This window comes from Bicyclus anynana, chromosome 14 (assembly GCF_947172395.1).
Source record: "Bicyclus anynana chromosome 14, ilBicAnyn1.1, whole genome shotgun sequence".
In the NCBI taxonomy this organism is placed as follows: domain Eukaryota; kingdom Metazoa; phylum Arthropoda; class Insecta; order Lepidoptera; family Nymphalidae; genus Bicyclus; species Bicyclus anynana.
In genome coordinates, this window is record NC_069096.1 from 11,957,479 (window position 1) to 11,972,389 (window position 14,911).

Sequence of the window (14,911 nt, forward strand, 5' to 3'; positions counted from 1 at the left end):
CATCTTTCTGGGCCTTTTCTTAAAGTGGTTGTAGTTTCGCACGTCCATTGTGCTGGCTGCTATGGCCAGCTGAACTCACTTCAGAAGCCTAGCAACTTACCAGCTTAGCCTCTCATAAAATCTGCACCTCTCATACAGCTCAGCTGAATGATAGCGATAAAGTAAACCTGGGATAATAGTGAATTTAACCTACGGCTTCTAAGCGAAACTTAAAGCTGAGTTACACGATGTCTCAAATCTAATTTAATGTATGATTATTTATTTGATACGGCTCTATACAGTGGTGTAGCGTGCCATGGACGGGTCCTGTATCAAAATTAGTTGGGGGGCCCAATATACGCGGCACAGCGGCAAATCCCGAAAAATTATGTTGAAATTTTAGATCGAAACAATTTAGTGGAAAAAAATCAAGTGATAAAAAAGAATCATATTATTCGACTAAGTGGCTAGGTATATAACCAGTAGGTAGGTAGGTAACCAGTATTAAAGGAGATGGTCCTAGTATTAAAGGAGAAGCAATTACCTAGCAAGAAACCATAGAGTCAAGAAACTGTCACTTTAATCGTCGTTATCAACCCATATACGGCTCACTGCTGAGCACGAGTCTCCTCTCAGAATGAGGGGGGTATGGTCAATTGGGCGGATTGGCAAACTTCACACACGCAGAGAATTAAGAAATTCTCTGGTGTGCAGGTTTCCTCACGATGTTTTCCTTCACCGTTTGAGGCACGTGATATATAGAACTGAAAAGACACACAACTGAAAAGTTGGAGGTGCATGCCCTGGACCGGATTCGAACCCACACTCTCCGAAATCGGAGGCAGAGGTCATATCCACTGGGATATCACGGCTCTCTAGTAGTCTTGTAGTCACTTTAGTAACTCTCTATAATGTGTAACTAAGTGTTCATTTATACGAGCGACAGCTGCTACCGACGACTGCAGTCAGCGACGTCTCGGCGGCAGCCAACGGGACTCGACTGCAGTGGGCGACCGCCGCCGAGAGTCGACTGCAGTCGGCGACGCCGTTGTACGCCGCCGAGAGGTCGACTGCAGTCGGCGACGCCGTCGGTAGAGTTGCCGCTCGTGTAAACGAACCCTTAGCCTTTAGGTACTTAGGTATTATAGGTGCTTAACGGACTTATATTTAGCTAGAAACCGCAAGCCGTCCATCCTGCAATATTGCTCGAAAGATTTGTGTCATTTGCTGCGTTCCAACATTAGATTACGTCATTGTTTAATCCTTGCATCGATGTTGACATCAATTAAAACGATTTGTTTCGGTACTTTATATTATCACTAAACACTCGTACCTAGGCTGGCTCTCGGGACATCGTCGTATGTACCTACCTATTATAAAACCTATATCTAAATAAACTTCTATACTACTATTACTTATTATAAAACTTAATTCTAAGTTTATCTATACTTCAATACTAATAAATATTAAACAGAGGTAAAGTTTGTGCTATTGTAGGAGTAATCTCTGGATCTACTGAACTGATTTTAATTTTTTTATTTAGCACTAGAAAGCCACGTTATTCATGAGTCTTATAGACTATATTTTATCACTGCACTAGCTGGCGCCGCGCGGTTTCAACCGCGTGGTTCCCGTTCCCGTAGAAATACGGGGATAATATATAGCCTATAGTCTTCCTCGATAAATGGGCTATTTAACACTGAAAGAATTTTTCAAATCGGTCCAGTAGTTCTTGAGATTAGCGCGTTCAATCAAACAAACAAACTCTTCAGCTTTATAATATTAGTATAGATTCCAACAGGAATGAGAACTACAAGACTAGCGGACGCCCGTGACAATCGCCAGAAAATCGATTTACCTAAATATATTTTAGAAGTCACAATGGGTGTTTTGTCATCAATCATAGTAATCATTATTTTTTTAGCCTATTTTAACCTATCCCTGGGTTAGGCGCCTATCTTATAATAAGGTAAAGCCTGGCGCTGTAGGTAAGCGTAAAGCCCCAAAGTAAGCGTTGCTTGTGTTCGTTATCAACCCATATTCGGCTCGCTGCTGAGCTCGAGTCTCCTCTTAGAATGAGAGACCAATAGTCCACCACACTGGCTCAATGCGGATTGGCAGACTTCACACACGCAGAAAATTAGGAAAATTCTCTGGTATGCAGGTTTCCTTACGATGTTTTCCTTCACCGATTGAGACACGTGATATTTAATTTCTTAAAATGCACACTGAAAAGTTGGAGGTGCATGCCCCGGACCAGATTCGAATCCACACCCGCCAGAATCAGAGGCAGAAGTCATATCCATTCGGCTATCACAGCTCTCACAGTGAGTGTATTTACTTTTTAGTCAATAATCAAGTTTTGAAAATAAAACACAAAATGAAAGTGAAATAAGTCTATATTTCATTTCCTTAGTCTTAAATTCCTGATACATCAGTGGCTTAATTAGTAGTTATAGTTAGGTTCAGGCGGGTGATGCGGGGGGAAAGGTGGGTGACCAAACGGCGGGGGGCCACGCGGGGGGAATTGAGGCCTGAATGAAGGTGGCGGGGGCCTCCAGGGAGGTGGGGGCCTCGCGCCTGGGGGCGGCGGTGGTCCGAAACCAGGGGGTCCAAACGGTGGAGGTGGGAAGTGGTGGAACGGCGGCGGCGGTGGTGGGGGACCCGGCGGAGGCGGTGGACCAGGTGGGGGCATCGATGACGGCGGAGGAGGTGGCGCGGACATTGGCAGTGGGGGCGGGGGCCTCGCGCTAATCGGCGGTCCCGGCGGGGGCATCGGTGACGGCGTCGGCGGCGGGGGCGGCGCCATTAGCATCGGCCCCATGATCGTTGGCGGCGCATCCGCGAACAGCTGGTGGGGACGGTCCGCGTGTGAGAGCGGGTTCTGGGCGGCGAGCAGTCTGGAAAAAGGATTTATTAAATAGTAAAATATATTTTCATGAGACGAGACGAATATCACCGTGTGGGTGCCGGGTCCATCGCGTGGTAGAGAAGAACTCCGAGCAGAGTCCTGAACTTGTGACTACAGGATGTAGGGTTAAGGAATTCCTTGACGATCGATCAACACTCCCCGTTCTTTGCACGTATTGTTCTCCCTGCCTAGCCAAATTTGGTAAGACCCTATTAGAGCAGCTTTGGATACTCGTTCTAATATAGAACTAGCTGCACTTCTAGAGAGGCCAAGGTCTTTAAGCAGGTTATAGAAAGATTTTGCTGGTAATCCTCTCGCACCTACTTCTACGGCGTACAGACTAACTACATAGCCATTTTTAGTTAGTTCATTTGTTAGGTCATAATATTTATTCACTTTTATACTGTGGTCCTTCGGAATGTTAGTCTCCCATGGCACAGTAAGCTCTACAAGTACTATTCGCTTAGTTTGTTTGAACAAAAGGATAATGTCTGGTCAAGATCTCGAAATAGCGACATCCGCTGGGATTTTATAATGTTTCTCATACGTATCCATTAATAAAGTCCAATCAGGTGCAGAACCTAAGATTGAGTAAGACTTACTAGATGATTTTGTTATTGAACCTGCTTTGACGAAGTTAATTTGTCTTTTATTTATAGTCAATCCTTTTTGAGCTCTAGCTACTGAAATAATATCGTATAACTTAATATACGAAATTATACTTCACGTATAATTTGAAGTACTCTATCATGACGACGTGAGTAAATCCAGGAGCACCTTGCATCCAACCAATAAGTGCCTTGCTGTTCCTATTGCCTCACCACCACAAGTATAACAAGACTTTTCAGTGGCTTACCCCCATCGTACTAAGTTGCTCTGATCTGGGAGTCATTTGAAAGGCATTAAGTTAGAATATTAATAAGGCAGGAGACCAGTCATATAGCAAGGCACGCCATTTTAGTGCAACCGGGATGCAGAACTCACCTCAGGATAACCACTCATTTTGAATTTCTAAATTCATTGTGTGCACTTTGTAGGTGTCATTTTTATCAAATTTCAGCCAAATCGCCGTAAAATTGACAAAGTTTCAAACAAACTTTCATCCCCTATTGTATCCCCTTGGGGGTAGAATAGATCAAAATTTTCTTTCCTTTCTTAGATGCCTACGTCATAACATCTATCTGCATGCCAAATTCGGCCCGATCCGTCCAGTGGTTTGGGCTGTGCGTTGATAGATCACTATGTCAATCTTCAGGCAGGGATATCTTGCAATTTTGCGAAAGGATGTAATTTAATTTTTTTTTTTTATTTTATAATTATTATTTGAGTTAAGATAGTCAATAAGCTATTTCTGTACATGTCATTCGTTTTTTTTTTAATTTTTCTAATTTTTGTTTATTTTTACTGTGGTGTTTCGTTTCATTTTAATTTTCATGTACATTTTTAAATAGTGTAAATGGATTTGTCCGTACTAATAAATAAATAAATAATAAATAAATAATAAATAAATAATAAATAAACGTCAGTCAGTCACCTTTGAGTTTTATATATTTAGATGACCAAGTCAAAAGAAGCAATCATTATTACCTTTCAGCTGCAGAACCATGTCTCTCGCCTTTAACATCCTTCTTGAAAGCATACGAGACAGATATGGGCCGATTGCACAAGTACTGGTTGTTCATTGCTTCTATCGCAGCATCAGATGCCTCGAAGGACGCAAAGTTTATGAAAGCAAACGCCTTCGAGTTACCTGTTTCTGGGTCTCTCATGACCTGAAATGGTAAGAAACAAAAAAAAAATAACATAAATACAACAGGTATGTCATAGACATAGACATATAACCCTTCTTGCAAGTGGGTCATCATCATTATCATCATTATCAGCCAACTGACATCCACTGATGGACATAGGCCTCTTGCATGGACTTCTAAACACAAAGGTCTCTTGCATGGACTTCCAAACACAAAGGTCTCTTGCATGGACTTCCAAACACAAAGGTCTCTTGCATGGACTTCTGGGATTTAGTAATATTTTATCCTTGTATTCCCACAGGAACAGGAAGTACACAGGTGAAATCTGCCAGTTTTTTTAAAAAGAAAAAAAATCTAATTATTTATTTGAAAAGAGGACAAATTTCTAACAAACATTTACCTTAGGTGTTTGTAATATAACTCCAAAAGCTGAAAATGTGTCGTACAGCAGTTTCTCATCAACCTCTGGGTCCAAGTTACCAATGAAGACGTTGGCACCCACATCAAGGTTCTTTTGATGTGCTGATGCTTTATTTACTCTCACAGGCTTGCCATACAGTTTTATCATATTCATAACCTGAAAATGTATAACAAATGCTTATTAATTAACAATTAAAACAACTTATAACAGAGTTAATCAGTGTTATATACATTAAAAGTGTCTGTCAGTCATTTCAAGATAACTATTTTTAAGAGCTTATAGTTATAGAGATACTAGCGGACCCTTCGTTTTGACTTTTGTGTACTCATTCCGTACCCTTACCCTCCCTACTCCCACTCCCACTCTACCCCTAACCATTGTCGAACTCCAAGTAATATTCTAAAGAAAAAATTAGCGAAATTGGTTTAGCTGTTCTCGAGATTTGCGCTTAGCAACACATTTCATACTTTCGTTTTTATATTATAGATAAGATAGATAGAAAATACTAAAACACAATCAAGCTTTTTTAAAATTTTTGTTTGTCAACTCCATGGTGCCCGAATTTGTGAAAAACAGAACTTTACGCGTACGAAAACGCGGGCGTCCGCCAGTTTTAAATAGGGTTTAGTATTTCTTACCTTTATAGCATAATCAGCATCTTCCTCGCCCATGAACTCCACAAATCCATATCCCTGATGAGTTTGAGTCACTCTATCTTTTGGCATATGAACATTCACTGAAAAAGCAATTCATAAAAGTTAACAATCAAAGCATTAAATGTAACCATAGACATACCTGAACAGATGATAAATAAATTAAATTAAAATAAATTAAGACTAAGAATAAATAATCTAAATTAGAAAAAAAAATTAAAGCATTCATTTTTGTTTTAAACACAATATTAAATATTGTCAGTAATGTTATTTTCTTGGCTATGGGCTTTTTCCACATTTGGGCAAACCATTGGTCATTGTGAAAAAGTCAATTTTAAGTGCAACATTATCATACTGCATTGATATTGATTGATCTATAAGCTGGAACCACTGAACAGATTGCATTGAAATATTGATGACATTACATTTACTATTATAACATAACAGTAAAGTTGATGATAATTCAAGCTGATAAATCAATCAATAATGGCTGCCTTTTATACATTTCTACAAATAACCTTTTTCTTTTTATTAAATAAATAAAAAGTTATTTGTAACGATTACAACATTGTAAGTAAATAATAGTGTACAAATTATTTACATGGAAATATAAAATTATATTTACAGACTAAGGCATCATAGAATTCATCCATATCAATGTACATTTGCAAAGTGCCTAGTGCTAAGGCTGGCAGTATTGCCACATTGTACGACAATACGAATTCTATGACATAAGTATAGGCCAGCCTTCTGGTCAAGAAAGGCGTCGATCAATTGCTTTGCAATTTCTTTAAAAAGAAAACGAGTACTCAGACTCCACAGACCTAGCATTTCAACCGCAAAAGGCTCAAATACGTAATCTCCGATTAGATTGCTGTATTTGCTGTAGCTTGCTTGAAACAAGTTTATAATTTCTCATTTATGATAGTCCAGTGGAGATGGTGTAGATTCAAATCCAATCTATACTCTTTGAACTTTTCAGTTATATGCTGTTTAATATAATAAAAAATTAAATATCACGGTGAAGGAAAAACATAATGAGGAAATCTGTATAGCGTCGGGAATTTTGTGAACTCTTCCATTCCACATTGGGTCAGCGTTATCAGCAGTGAGAAGAATATTAGTTGTTAATGATGTTGATGATATAATATAATTTCTCAACTTACCAACCGGCCCAGATTGCACAAATAGTTCCCATAGCAAGCTCTCTGAGACTCTGTCATCTAAGCCTCCCACATAAATTGTTGCATCTGAAAATTCATTATACAGAGCGTTACAGTAAGTAGTTACAACTAATTTTACACACGCAGACGTCCTTAATTTGGCCCTCTAGCAAAATATGTTTTTACTGGAAGTCTGCTAACTAAACTACCTCATTACTAAATTTCTTACAATATATTATGACGAGGGACCTATTGCTTATATTGTATAGACATATATGAAGATAATTGTTCTTTATCTTAATTAATAGGTAGCCAAATATCTTAACATTCACATTAGCTGACCTGTCACATGTTTATCTCCTATTCATTTCTTTTATACAAGATGAAAGTTTGATTCATTATCATCATTATCAAATCAGCCGATGGATGTCCACTGCGGGACATAGCCCTTTCGTAGGGACTTCCAAACATCACAATACTGAGCCCCCTGCATCCAGCGAATCCCTGCAACTCCCTTGATGTCTTCAGTCCACCTGGTGGGTGGTCGACGAACACTGTGCTTACTAGTGTGGGGGCGCCATTCCAGCACTTTGGGACCCCAACATCCATTGGCTCTTCAAACTATGTGCCCCGCCCATTGCCACTTCAGCTTCGCAACTCGTTGAGCAATGTTGGTGACTTTGGTTCTTCTGCGGATCTCCTCATTTTTGATTCAATCACGCAGAGATACTCGTAACATAGCTCGTTCCATCGCCCACTGCATGACTCTGAGCCTTCTTATGAGGCCCATAGTTAGCGACCAAGTCTCGGAACCATAGCATAAAAATCAAACAAACCATTCTGGAGGAGATCACAAAGACTGAGTAATTGCAAGTTGCAAATTGAGAGTACTATGTTTTTAAATTAATGTTTTTAAATTAAGTGCTATGTTTTTAAAGTAATTTCTCATTAAACTGTATAATCTTTCTATTATTTACATAAACAAACGTCAAATTATGCAGTAATCTTGGATTCCGGCGAAGTAAAGTTTGTTTACAATACCCGAAGCATTACATTATTTACTGCATTTAGAAATAGTATTTGTGTATTAATACTTCGTAATTAATCAATACTACAGTGGATATACACTTCTATTGAAAGTAATACAGTAAAATAATAAAACCATAACCTCAATTATGTATAATTTACGCCCGCAACACTTTTGATAATAATTATGTAAAAGTACTCTTTTTATACCTTGATTGCGTTCGGCAATAGGACCTGCAGCCATATTTTTTTATTTAATTAATGGTTTTTCTTTAAAATTCATAATAGGCTTATGTACAGAAGTAAATAATCACCATTGACGTTACAAACGAAAAACCACAAATGAAATTACAAAAAAACAAAACAGAACACAATTCACACAAACCACAGACGACAAATGCAGACACAAAGTACCACAGATTACTATAGACTAGAAACAAAGTACAAACGTCAAATGATGCACAGACCACAACGGACAAATAAATGCTATTATAGAACTTCGCTAGCGTCGGCCTAGGTTGACCCACGTGCGGTGTATATTTTGAGTGTTTTTTTGGTGAAAAGTAGCCGATTTTTTGTTTTACTAACATATTTTGGTGGTGGTAAGTTCTAAGTAGTAAGACCAGTAGGCATGGAGGTGGATCCGCCGCCTCGAAAGCCCCCAGACCCCGGCGGTTCAGAAACAGCACATGGTGCTAGCAGAAAACGTCCTGTCGAAGATGACAGGCCGTCAAATGATAGTGGAAAAAAAACTTCCCCTGATCTAACCCAATCTTCCTTCCAAACCGTTTTTACCCACCCATCCTTTGCAGATGGTCCCAAAGAATACGACAATAATAACGACAAAGGCCCATATATTATTCAAGTTTCCAGGGAAACCTTAGACCCATCTGCGGGTACTTCTATTCGTGCACTTAAATTTGGACAGTTCTTACATAAAAATAAGTTTACAGACATTGTTTGTGATGGAGTAAAAAATATCGGACGCAATAAAATAAGTGTGGAATTCAGTTCCGCACAGGCTGCAAACTTATTTTTGAACAGCCCAATTTTAAAACTGGCTAAATATCAAGCCACTATACCTACATATAACATTACTCGGATGGGTCTAGTCAGAGGTGTGCCCACAGAATGGCATATGGACGAGTTTGTCGATTCTCTGAAACTACCTAATGGATGTGGGGCAGTACTAAAGGCCCGCAGGTTAAACCGCAAGTCGTCCAATGAAGGAATTACTGAATGGATTCCTACACAGTCGGTCGTAGTCACCTTTAGGGGCCAAATGCTCCCTTCTAAAATATTCTCTTTCTATTCCTCCCTTTCCGTTGAACCCTACAAATACCCCACCATCCAATGTCTTAACTGCTGCCGTTTTGGCCATATTCGCACTCAGTGCAGGTCTAAACCTAGATGTTATAGGTGTGCTCAAGCACATACCGGGGACTCTTGTGAGGTACTTAAAGATAAATCAACTTGCCTATACTGCTCAGGAAAGCACTTTGCATCTGACAAGAGCTGCCCTGAGTTCACTCGTCAGCAGGACATCAAAAGTGTAATGTCACAGGAGAGCATCTCCTATATAGAGGCTTCATCACGCTTTCCCCCTGTCCGCAGATCATTTGCAGATATAGCCTTTTCACCCTGTCCTTCATCCTCCCCTTTTCGCCCTATGAACTCTCCACGTCCAGCTAATGTTACTCCCCGCAAATCATATAGAGAGACAATCCTCCGATCCCCTCGTCCTCGAGCCCCACTAGGCAAGGGATTCGATAAAAATGCCCATGAATCCATCACAAATAACCCAACATCATCCCTCCCCAATGGTTGTGCCCTTAGGCCCAACCCAAATGATAACCTCCCATCTCAAGGGAGAATGATGGAACTACTAACCGAATTCCTAGTTAGCATTATTGCTCCATGCAGTGAACTGCCTTTACCGCCCAACGTTGCCCAAAACTTAACTGAACTGTTTAACATCCTTAAAAATGGCCCCAACAACAATACTGCAATGGAATAGCCAAAGTATTAGACCAAAGAAACATGAACTAATATCAATTATTAACCTGCATAAACCTGTCATTGTTGCCATCTCGGAAACATGGCTGAGGCCTGGTTCTCGCTTCCGGGTCCCGGGTTTCTTCTGTTTGCGGGATGACAGGAGTGACAGTCATGCAGGGAGTGCCATCTTCCTCCGGCACAACCTCCCTTATTCTTCTATCCCCCTTCCTCTCCACAGTGATCAGATTAATGCTGTTGCTGTGAGATCCCTTAACATTTCCTTCTTGTCTTTGTACATCCCTCACCCTAATGCTTCCTTGATCCCTGAGATCCAATCCATCCTATCATGCCTTCCCAGCCCAACTGTTGTTATGGGTGACTTCAATGCCCACCACACTATGTGGGGGTGTTTCAGCTGTGATGGTTTTGCTCCTTTACTGATAGACATCATTGAGGATGCCAACTTGTGTATCCTAAATGATGGCTCTCCGACTCGTAGAGCTTATCCATCTCAGAACCCGTCTGCAGTTGATCTGACTATTTCCTCTTCTTCTCTTGCATCCCAACTATCCTGGAGAGTTCTTCCTAGTACCTATAGTAGTGACCACTTCCCAATTATCATATCATTGAATACTAGATCTGTCCCACCTCAAAACCCTACCCCACTGCTTAAATATAGACTGAATAAAGCGAACTGGTCTGCTTATGCCCAGTCCGTTGACAATATGATGGACTCTCTTCCAGTTCTGGATCATGATAGTGATTTTTCGACTTACTACAATCAATTTATTAACTCTCTTCTGTCTTCAGCCGACTCTCACATACCTAGGAAAAAAACTTCTGCAAAAAATCAACTGCCTTCTCCACCCTGGTGGGATGAAGAATGCACTGATTTATTTAATCAAAGGACAACTGCAGAAGAAGAATATACAGCTTGTATGTCTAATGGAAACTTTATTAAATATCAACACATAGCTGCTAAGATTAAAAGAATAGTCCCCAAAAAGAAAAAGGCTAGTTGGTCCACATTCTGTGAATCACTTAGTCCTAGATCCCCCTCCTCAGTGGTTTGGAACAACATCAGAAGATTTCGCAGATCGTTAAATCACTCTGATCCCATCTCCAATAACCCAACTGAATGGCTTAGTGCTTTTGCTGATAAAATTGCTCCCCCTTATGTTCCAACTATGGAAGATTCCACATTTCCTGCAGTAATTTCAACTACAGATAAAATGGATGCCCTCTTTTCCTTTGCAGAACTTCAAATAGCCCTTAGTGGTCTAAAAGATTCAGCCCCAGGTGAAGACGGTGTACCCTACTCTTTTTTGGTTAAATTAAATGATAAATCTAAACACTGTTTTCTTAACATGATAAATTATTTTTTTGAAAAGGGTTTTATTCCAGTTGCCTGGAAAACCCAGTTAGTTATCCCCATACTCAAATCTGGCAAAAATCCATCAGATCCTAATTCATATAGACCTATCGCACTGTCATCTACTCTAGTAAAAGTTATGGAGATCCTCCTTAAAAACAGATTGGAGTGGCTAATGGAGAGCAGAGGTATGCTGGCTCCTTCCCAGTTTGGCTTTAGGAAAGGTCTCAGTACTGCAGACAGTCTCAGCATACTCACTACAGACATTCGAACTGCCTTTGGAAGGGGAGAGTACCTAGTGGGTATATTTCTAGATATTGCTTCTGCATATGATAATGTAATTCTTCCGTCACTCAGGCAAAAATTGCTCCAGCTGAGTGTACCTCCGAGGATGACTCATTTCATATGTAACCTGCTCTCTGGCAGGTCAGTGGTGTTAAAACACCAGTCCACCTTTCTTCCCCCCAGATTAGTCTGGAAGGGTCTCCCCCAAGGCTCTGTCCTCAGTCCTTTACTTTACAGCCTATATACCCACGATCTAGAATTGTCTGTAAACAACTTTTGCAACATATTACAGTATGCTGATGATATTGTCCTTTACCATAGTTCTAGCTCTGTAGACGAACTACATCTACGTCTCAACTCTGCACTTTATTACCTAAGTCAATGGCTCTCCGATCATGGTCTTTCTCTAGCAGTGGATAAATGCCAAGCAGTAGTGTTTACGAGGAAGAGATCTATCCCTACTTTTAACTTTAGTTTGGAGGAACAACCTATCAACTTGATAGACAAAGCCAAATTTCTTGGTATTATACTTGATAGAAAACTAAACGGATTCGCACATTCACAATACATTTCCAGAAAATGTGAAAAAGGTATCAATGTTCTACGGGCTGTAGCAGGAGTATGGTGGGGAGCTCACGCTTACTCCTTAAAACTATTATACAATGCGCTAGTTCGTAGTCACATTGATTACTGTTCATTTATTTTAGACCCCCTAAATAAAACTACCTCAGAATTCAATATAGGTCTCTTAGAATTGTCTTAGGGGCAATGAAGTCATCCCCCACAAATGCTCTACAGGTTGAATGTGTTGATCCTCCCCTGCATCTCAGGCGACAGTATCTATGTGATAGATTTATCAGTAAAACACTTCAGCTTTCTTCCCACCCTCTATGGTCTAAATTAACCCAATTGTCAGAAGTCCTTAGACCTAGTAATCCCCCTTCATGTCTCCTTAATAGTTTTGATAAATTCAATAATCTTCCACACCCCTTGTCATCATCACCAACAAATCCTTTGTATTCAACATCATATGAAGCCCTTGTTTACAATCCTCCTGTGATTACAGATCTGGGTCTAATTAAAGAAGCCCCTGATACCAACACAAAGTTTCAAGAAATTGTTCATCAAAATTGGTCAAGTTACTTGTTCATCTATACAGATGCTTCAAAACTCTCCCCTGAAAGTTGTGTTGGGGCAGCCTGCTGGATCCCCAAATATAAAATAGTTTTGCAATTTAAATGTCCTCCAGAAACCTCGGTGTTCACAGGAGAGGCTGTTGCCTTGTTAGAGGCAATCCTGTTTGCCCGATCCCATAACATAAAACAAACTGTTATTTTTACTGACTCCCTTAGCTGCTTATATTCCATTAGGGAAAATCCTTTTAGGAGTAAGTCAAAATTTCCTATTATACTACAGATTAGGGAAGCTTTGTTCTCGTGTCATCAATTTGGTTTGTCTATATTTCTAGCATGGATACCCAGCCACTCTGGTATTTCTGGTAATGAATCTGCGGACTCTTGTGCTAAGGCAGCTGTACAACTTGGCTCATTGGAACATTTTAAAAATTATTCACATGACCTTAGTACCTTAGCAAAAAATCATTTAGACAAATCTTGGCAAACACTTTGGAACCATTCAAAAACATTTAAAGGTAAATTTTATGCCTCAATCCAACCAGACTTACCCAAGCGACCTTGGTTCTTTCTCCATAGGTATGCTGACAGATGGGTTACCTCCACAATATCCCGTCTAAGACTTGGTCATGCCTGTACACCTGTCCACTTAAACAAAATTAGAGTGAGAGATCACTCTCTGTGCGAATGTGGTTTGGACGAAGGCTCAGTTTCCCATATCCTCTTCTCTTGCCCTAAACTTCTCCACCCCCTATATGATGTTCTTCCTCCTAAATTCCCACGTCCTTTAAATGTTGAGTGTTTGTTAATGTCTGTGTTTAGTCCCTATTGTAAATTTATATGTAAATATATTCAATGTAATAACATTAAGCTGTAAATATTATGTGTATGTGCTAACAATATTAATTTTGTATTCTTTCAGAATGTGACTAACAACCACACTAACAAAAAAAAAAAAAATCCGCTATTTATAGTGTCAAAATTAAGCTGAATAATAATCAATTCTTGATTCCCAGCTTACACCGATCAACCTCTAAAAGTGTGTCTTCCTTACCACGCGACATTGGCGAAGTAAATTGTACCCAGTTGGTACAGCAGCAAGCCATAAAATCAAAAATTGAATTGAATTGAATTGAAATGCTATTATAATTTATTTTACGGCCCTGGATACTTGTTCTTTATGGCCTTTCATTTACAATAAATAAAAAAAACATCGAGCCACAGATTATTGTAGACGGATACGGAACGAAAAGGATCAAAAACAAGCATTAATCGATATACTATTAATAGGTGTCAATGCTATTAAGAAACTCAGTGAGCAGTGCCGTTACCTATGTTTAAACTTGCCCATTTAATTTAAGAAAATGAAAAAAGTAAAACTAAATCAATCTAAAAGAAAAATTTTTTTTGGACTTTACTCCCTAAGAATCGATTTTTCATATATGCCCCCGGTATGAAAAAAATATGGGCAGTAAAATTTGATGAACAAAATATGACAGCGTAATGTATTTGTGCGCAATCTTTTTTGCGCACCTGTCATCGTGCGCTGCCGCCAAGAGCGTGCACATACGTGCGGGCGCGCCCTAGCGCCCTGCACACAGCGTACATAGTGCATGCTGCGTGGCAACATACATCTATTTAGATAGTCGATCTGAAAGGGTAACTTCATTCGTGCGTTCGGAGCTGATAAACACTTTTTTTTTCAATATATTGTTTTAAAAATAATATTTTTAAATATTTATCGAGTGTACCTTGGGCCACATCATCATCATTATCAGCCGAAGGACGTCTACTACTGTACATAGGCCTCTTGCATGGACTTCCAAACAAAATGGTCTCGAGCCGCCAGCATCCACCTAGTGGGGGGTCGACCAATACTGCGCTTTCCGGTGCGGGGTCACCATTCCAGCATCTCAGGATCCCAACGTCCATCGGCTCTTCGAACTATGTGGCCTGCCCATTGCCATTTCAGCTTCACGACTCGCTATGTCAATGACTTTGGTTCGTCTGCGTCTCGAAATCTCCTCATTTCTGACTCGATCACACAGAGAAACTCCAAGCATAGCTCGATCGCAGCGACGTTCATCTTGCATGATTGAACTTTTCGTAATGAATTCACTGGCTTACTTTCCAAATAAAGCATGCATAAAAAAGTTTAACTTCAGAACAAATCGAAAATAGGAAAATCCCCACAATTTTAGGAATATTTCACAAAACTG

At 39.9% G+C, this 14,911-nt stretch overlaps 1 protein-coding gene across 1 annotated transcript; it reads right to left on the reverse strand.

Moving 5' to 3' along the window:
• Window positions 1-2,360: 2,360 nt before the first annotated feature.
• On the reverse strand, window positions 2,361-8,289 carry LOC112048884 (splicing factor 3B subunit 4). The gene is made up of 6 exons (XM_024086574.2): window positions 8,115-8,289; window positions 6,882-6,965; window positions 5,701-5,798; window positions 5,042-5,218; window positions 4,478-4,662; window positions 2,361-2,879 (listed from the first exon to the last, which is right to left on the reverse strand). The coding sequence occupies exons 1-6, from the start codon at window positions 8,146-8,148 to the stop codon at window positions 2,426-2,428; spliced, it is 1,032 nt and encodes a 343-aa protein (XP_023942342.1). The 5' UTR covers window positions 8,149-8,289; the 3' UTR covers window positions 2,361-2,425.
• Window positions 8,290-14,911: the final 6,622 nt, after the last annotated feature.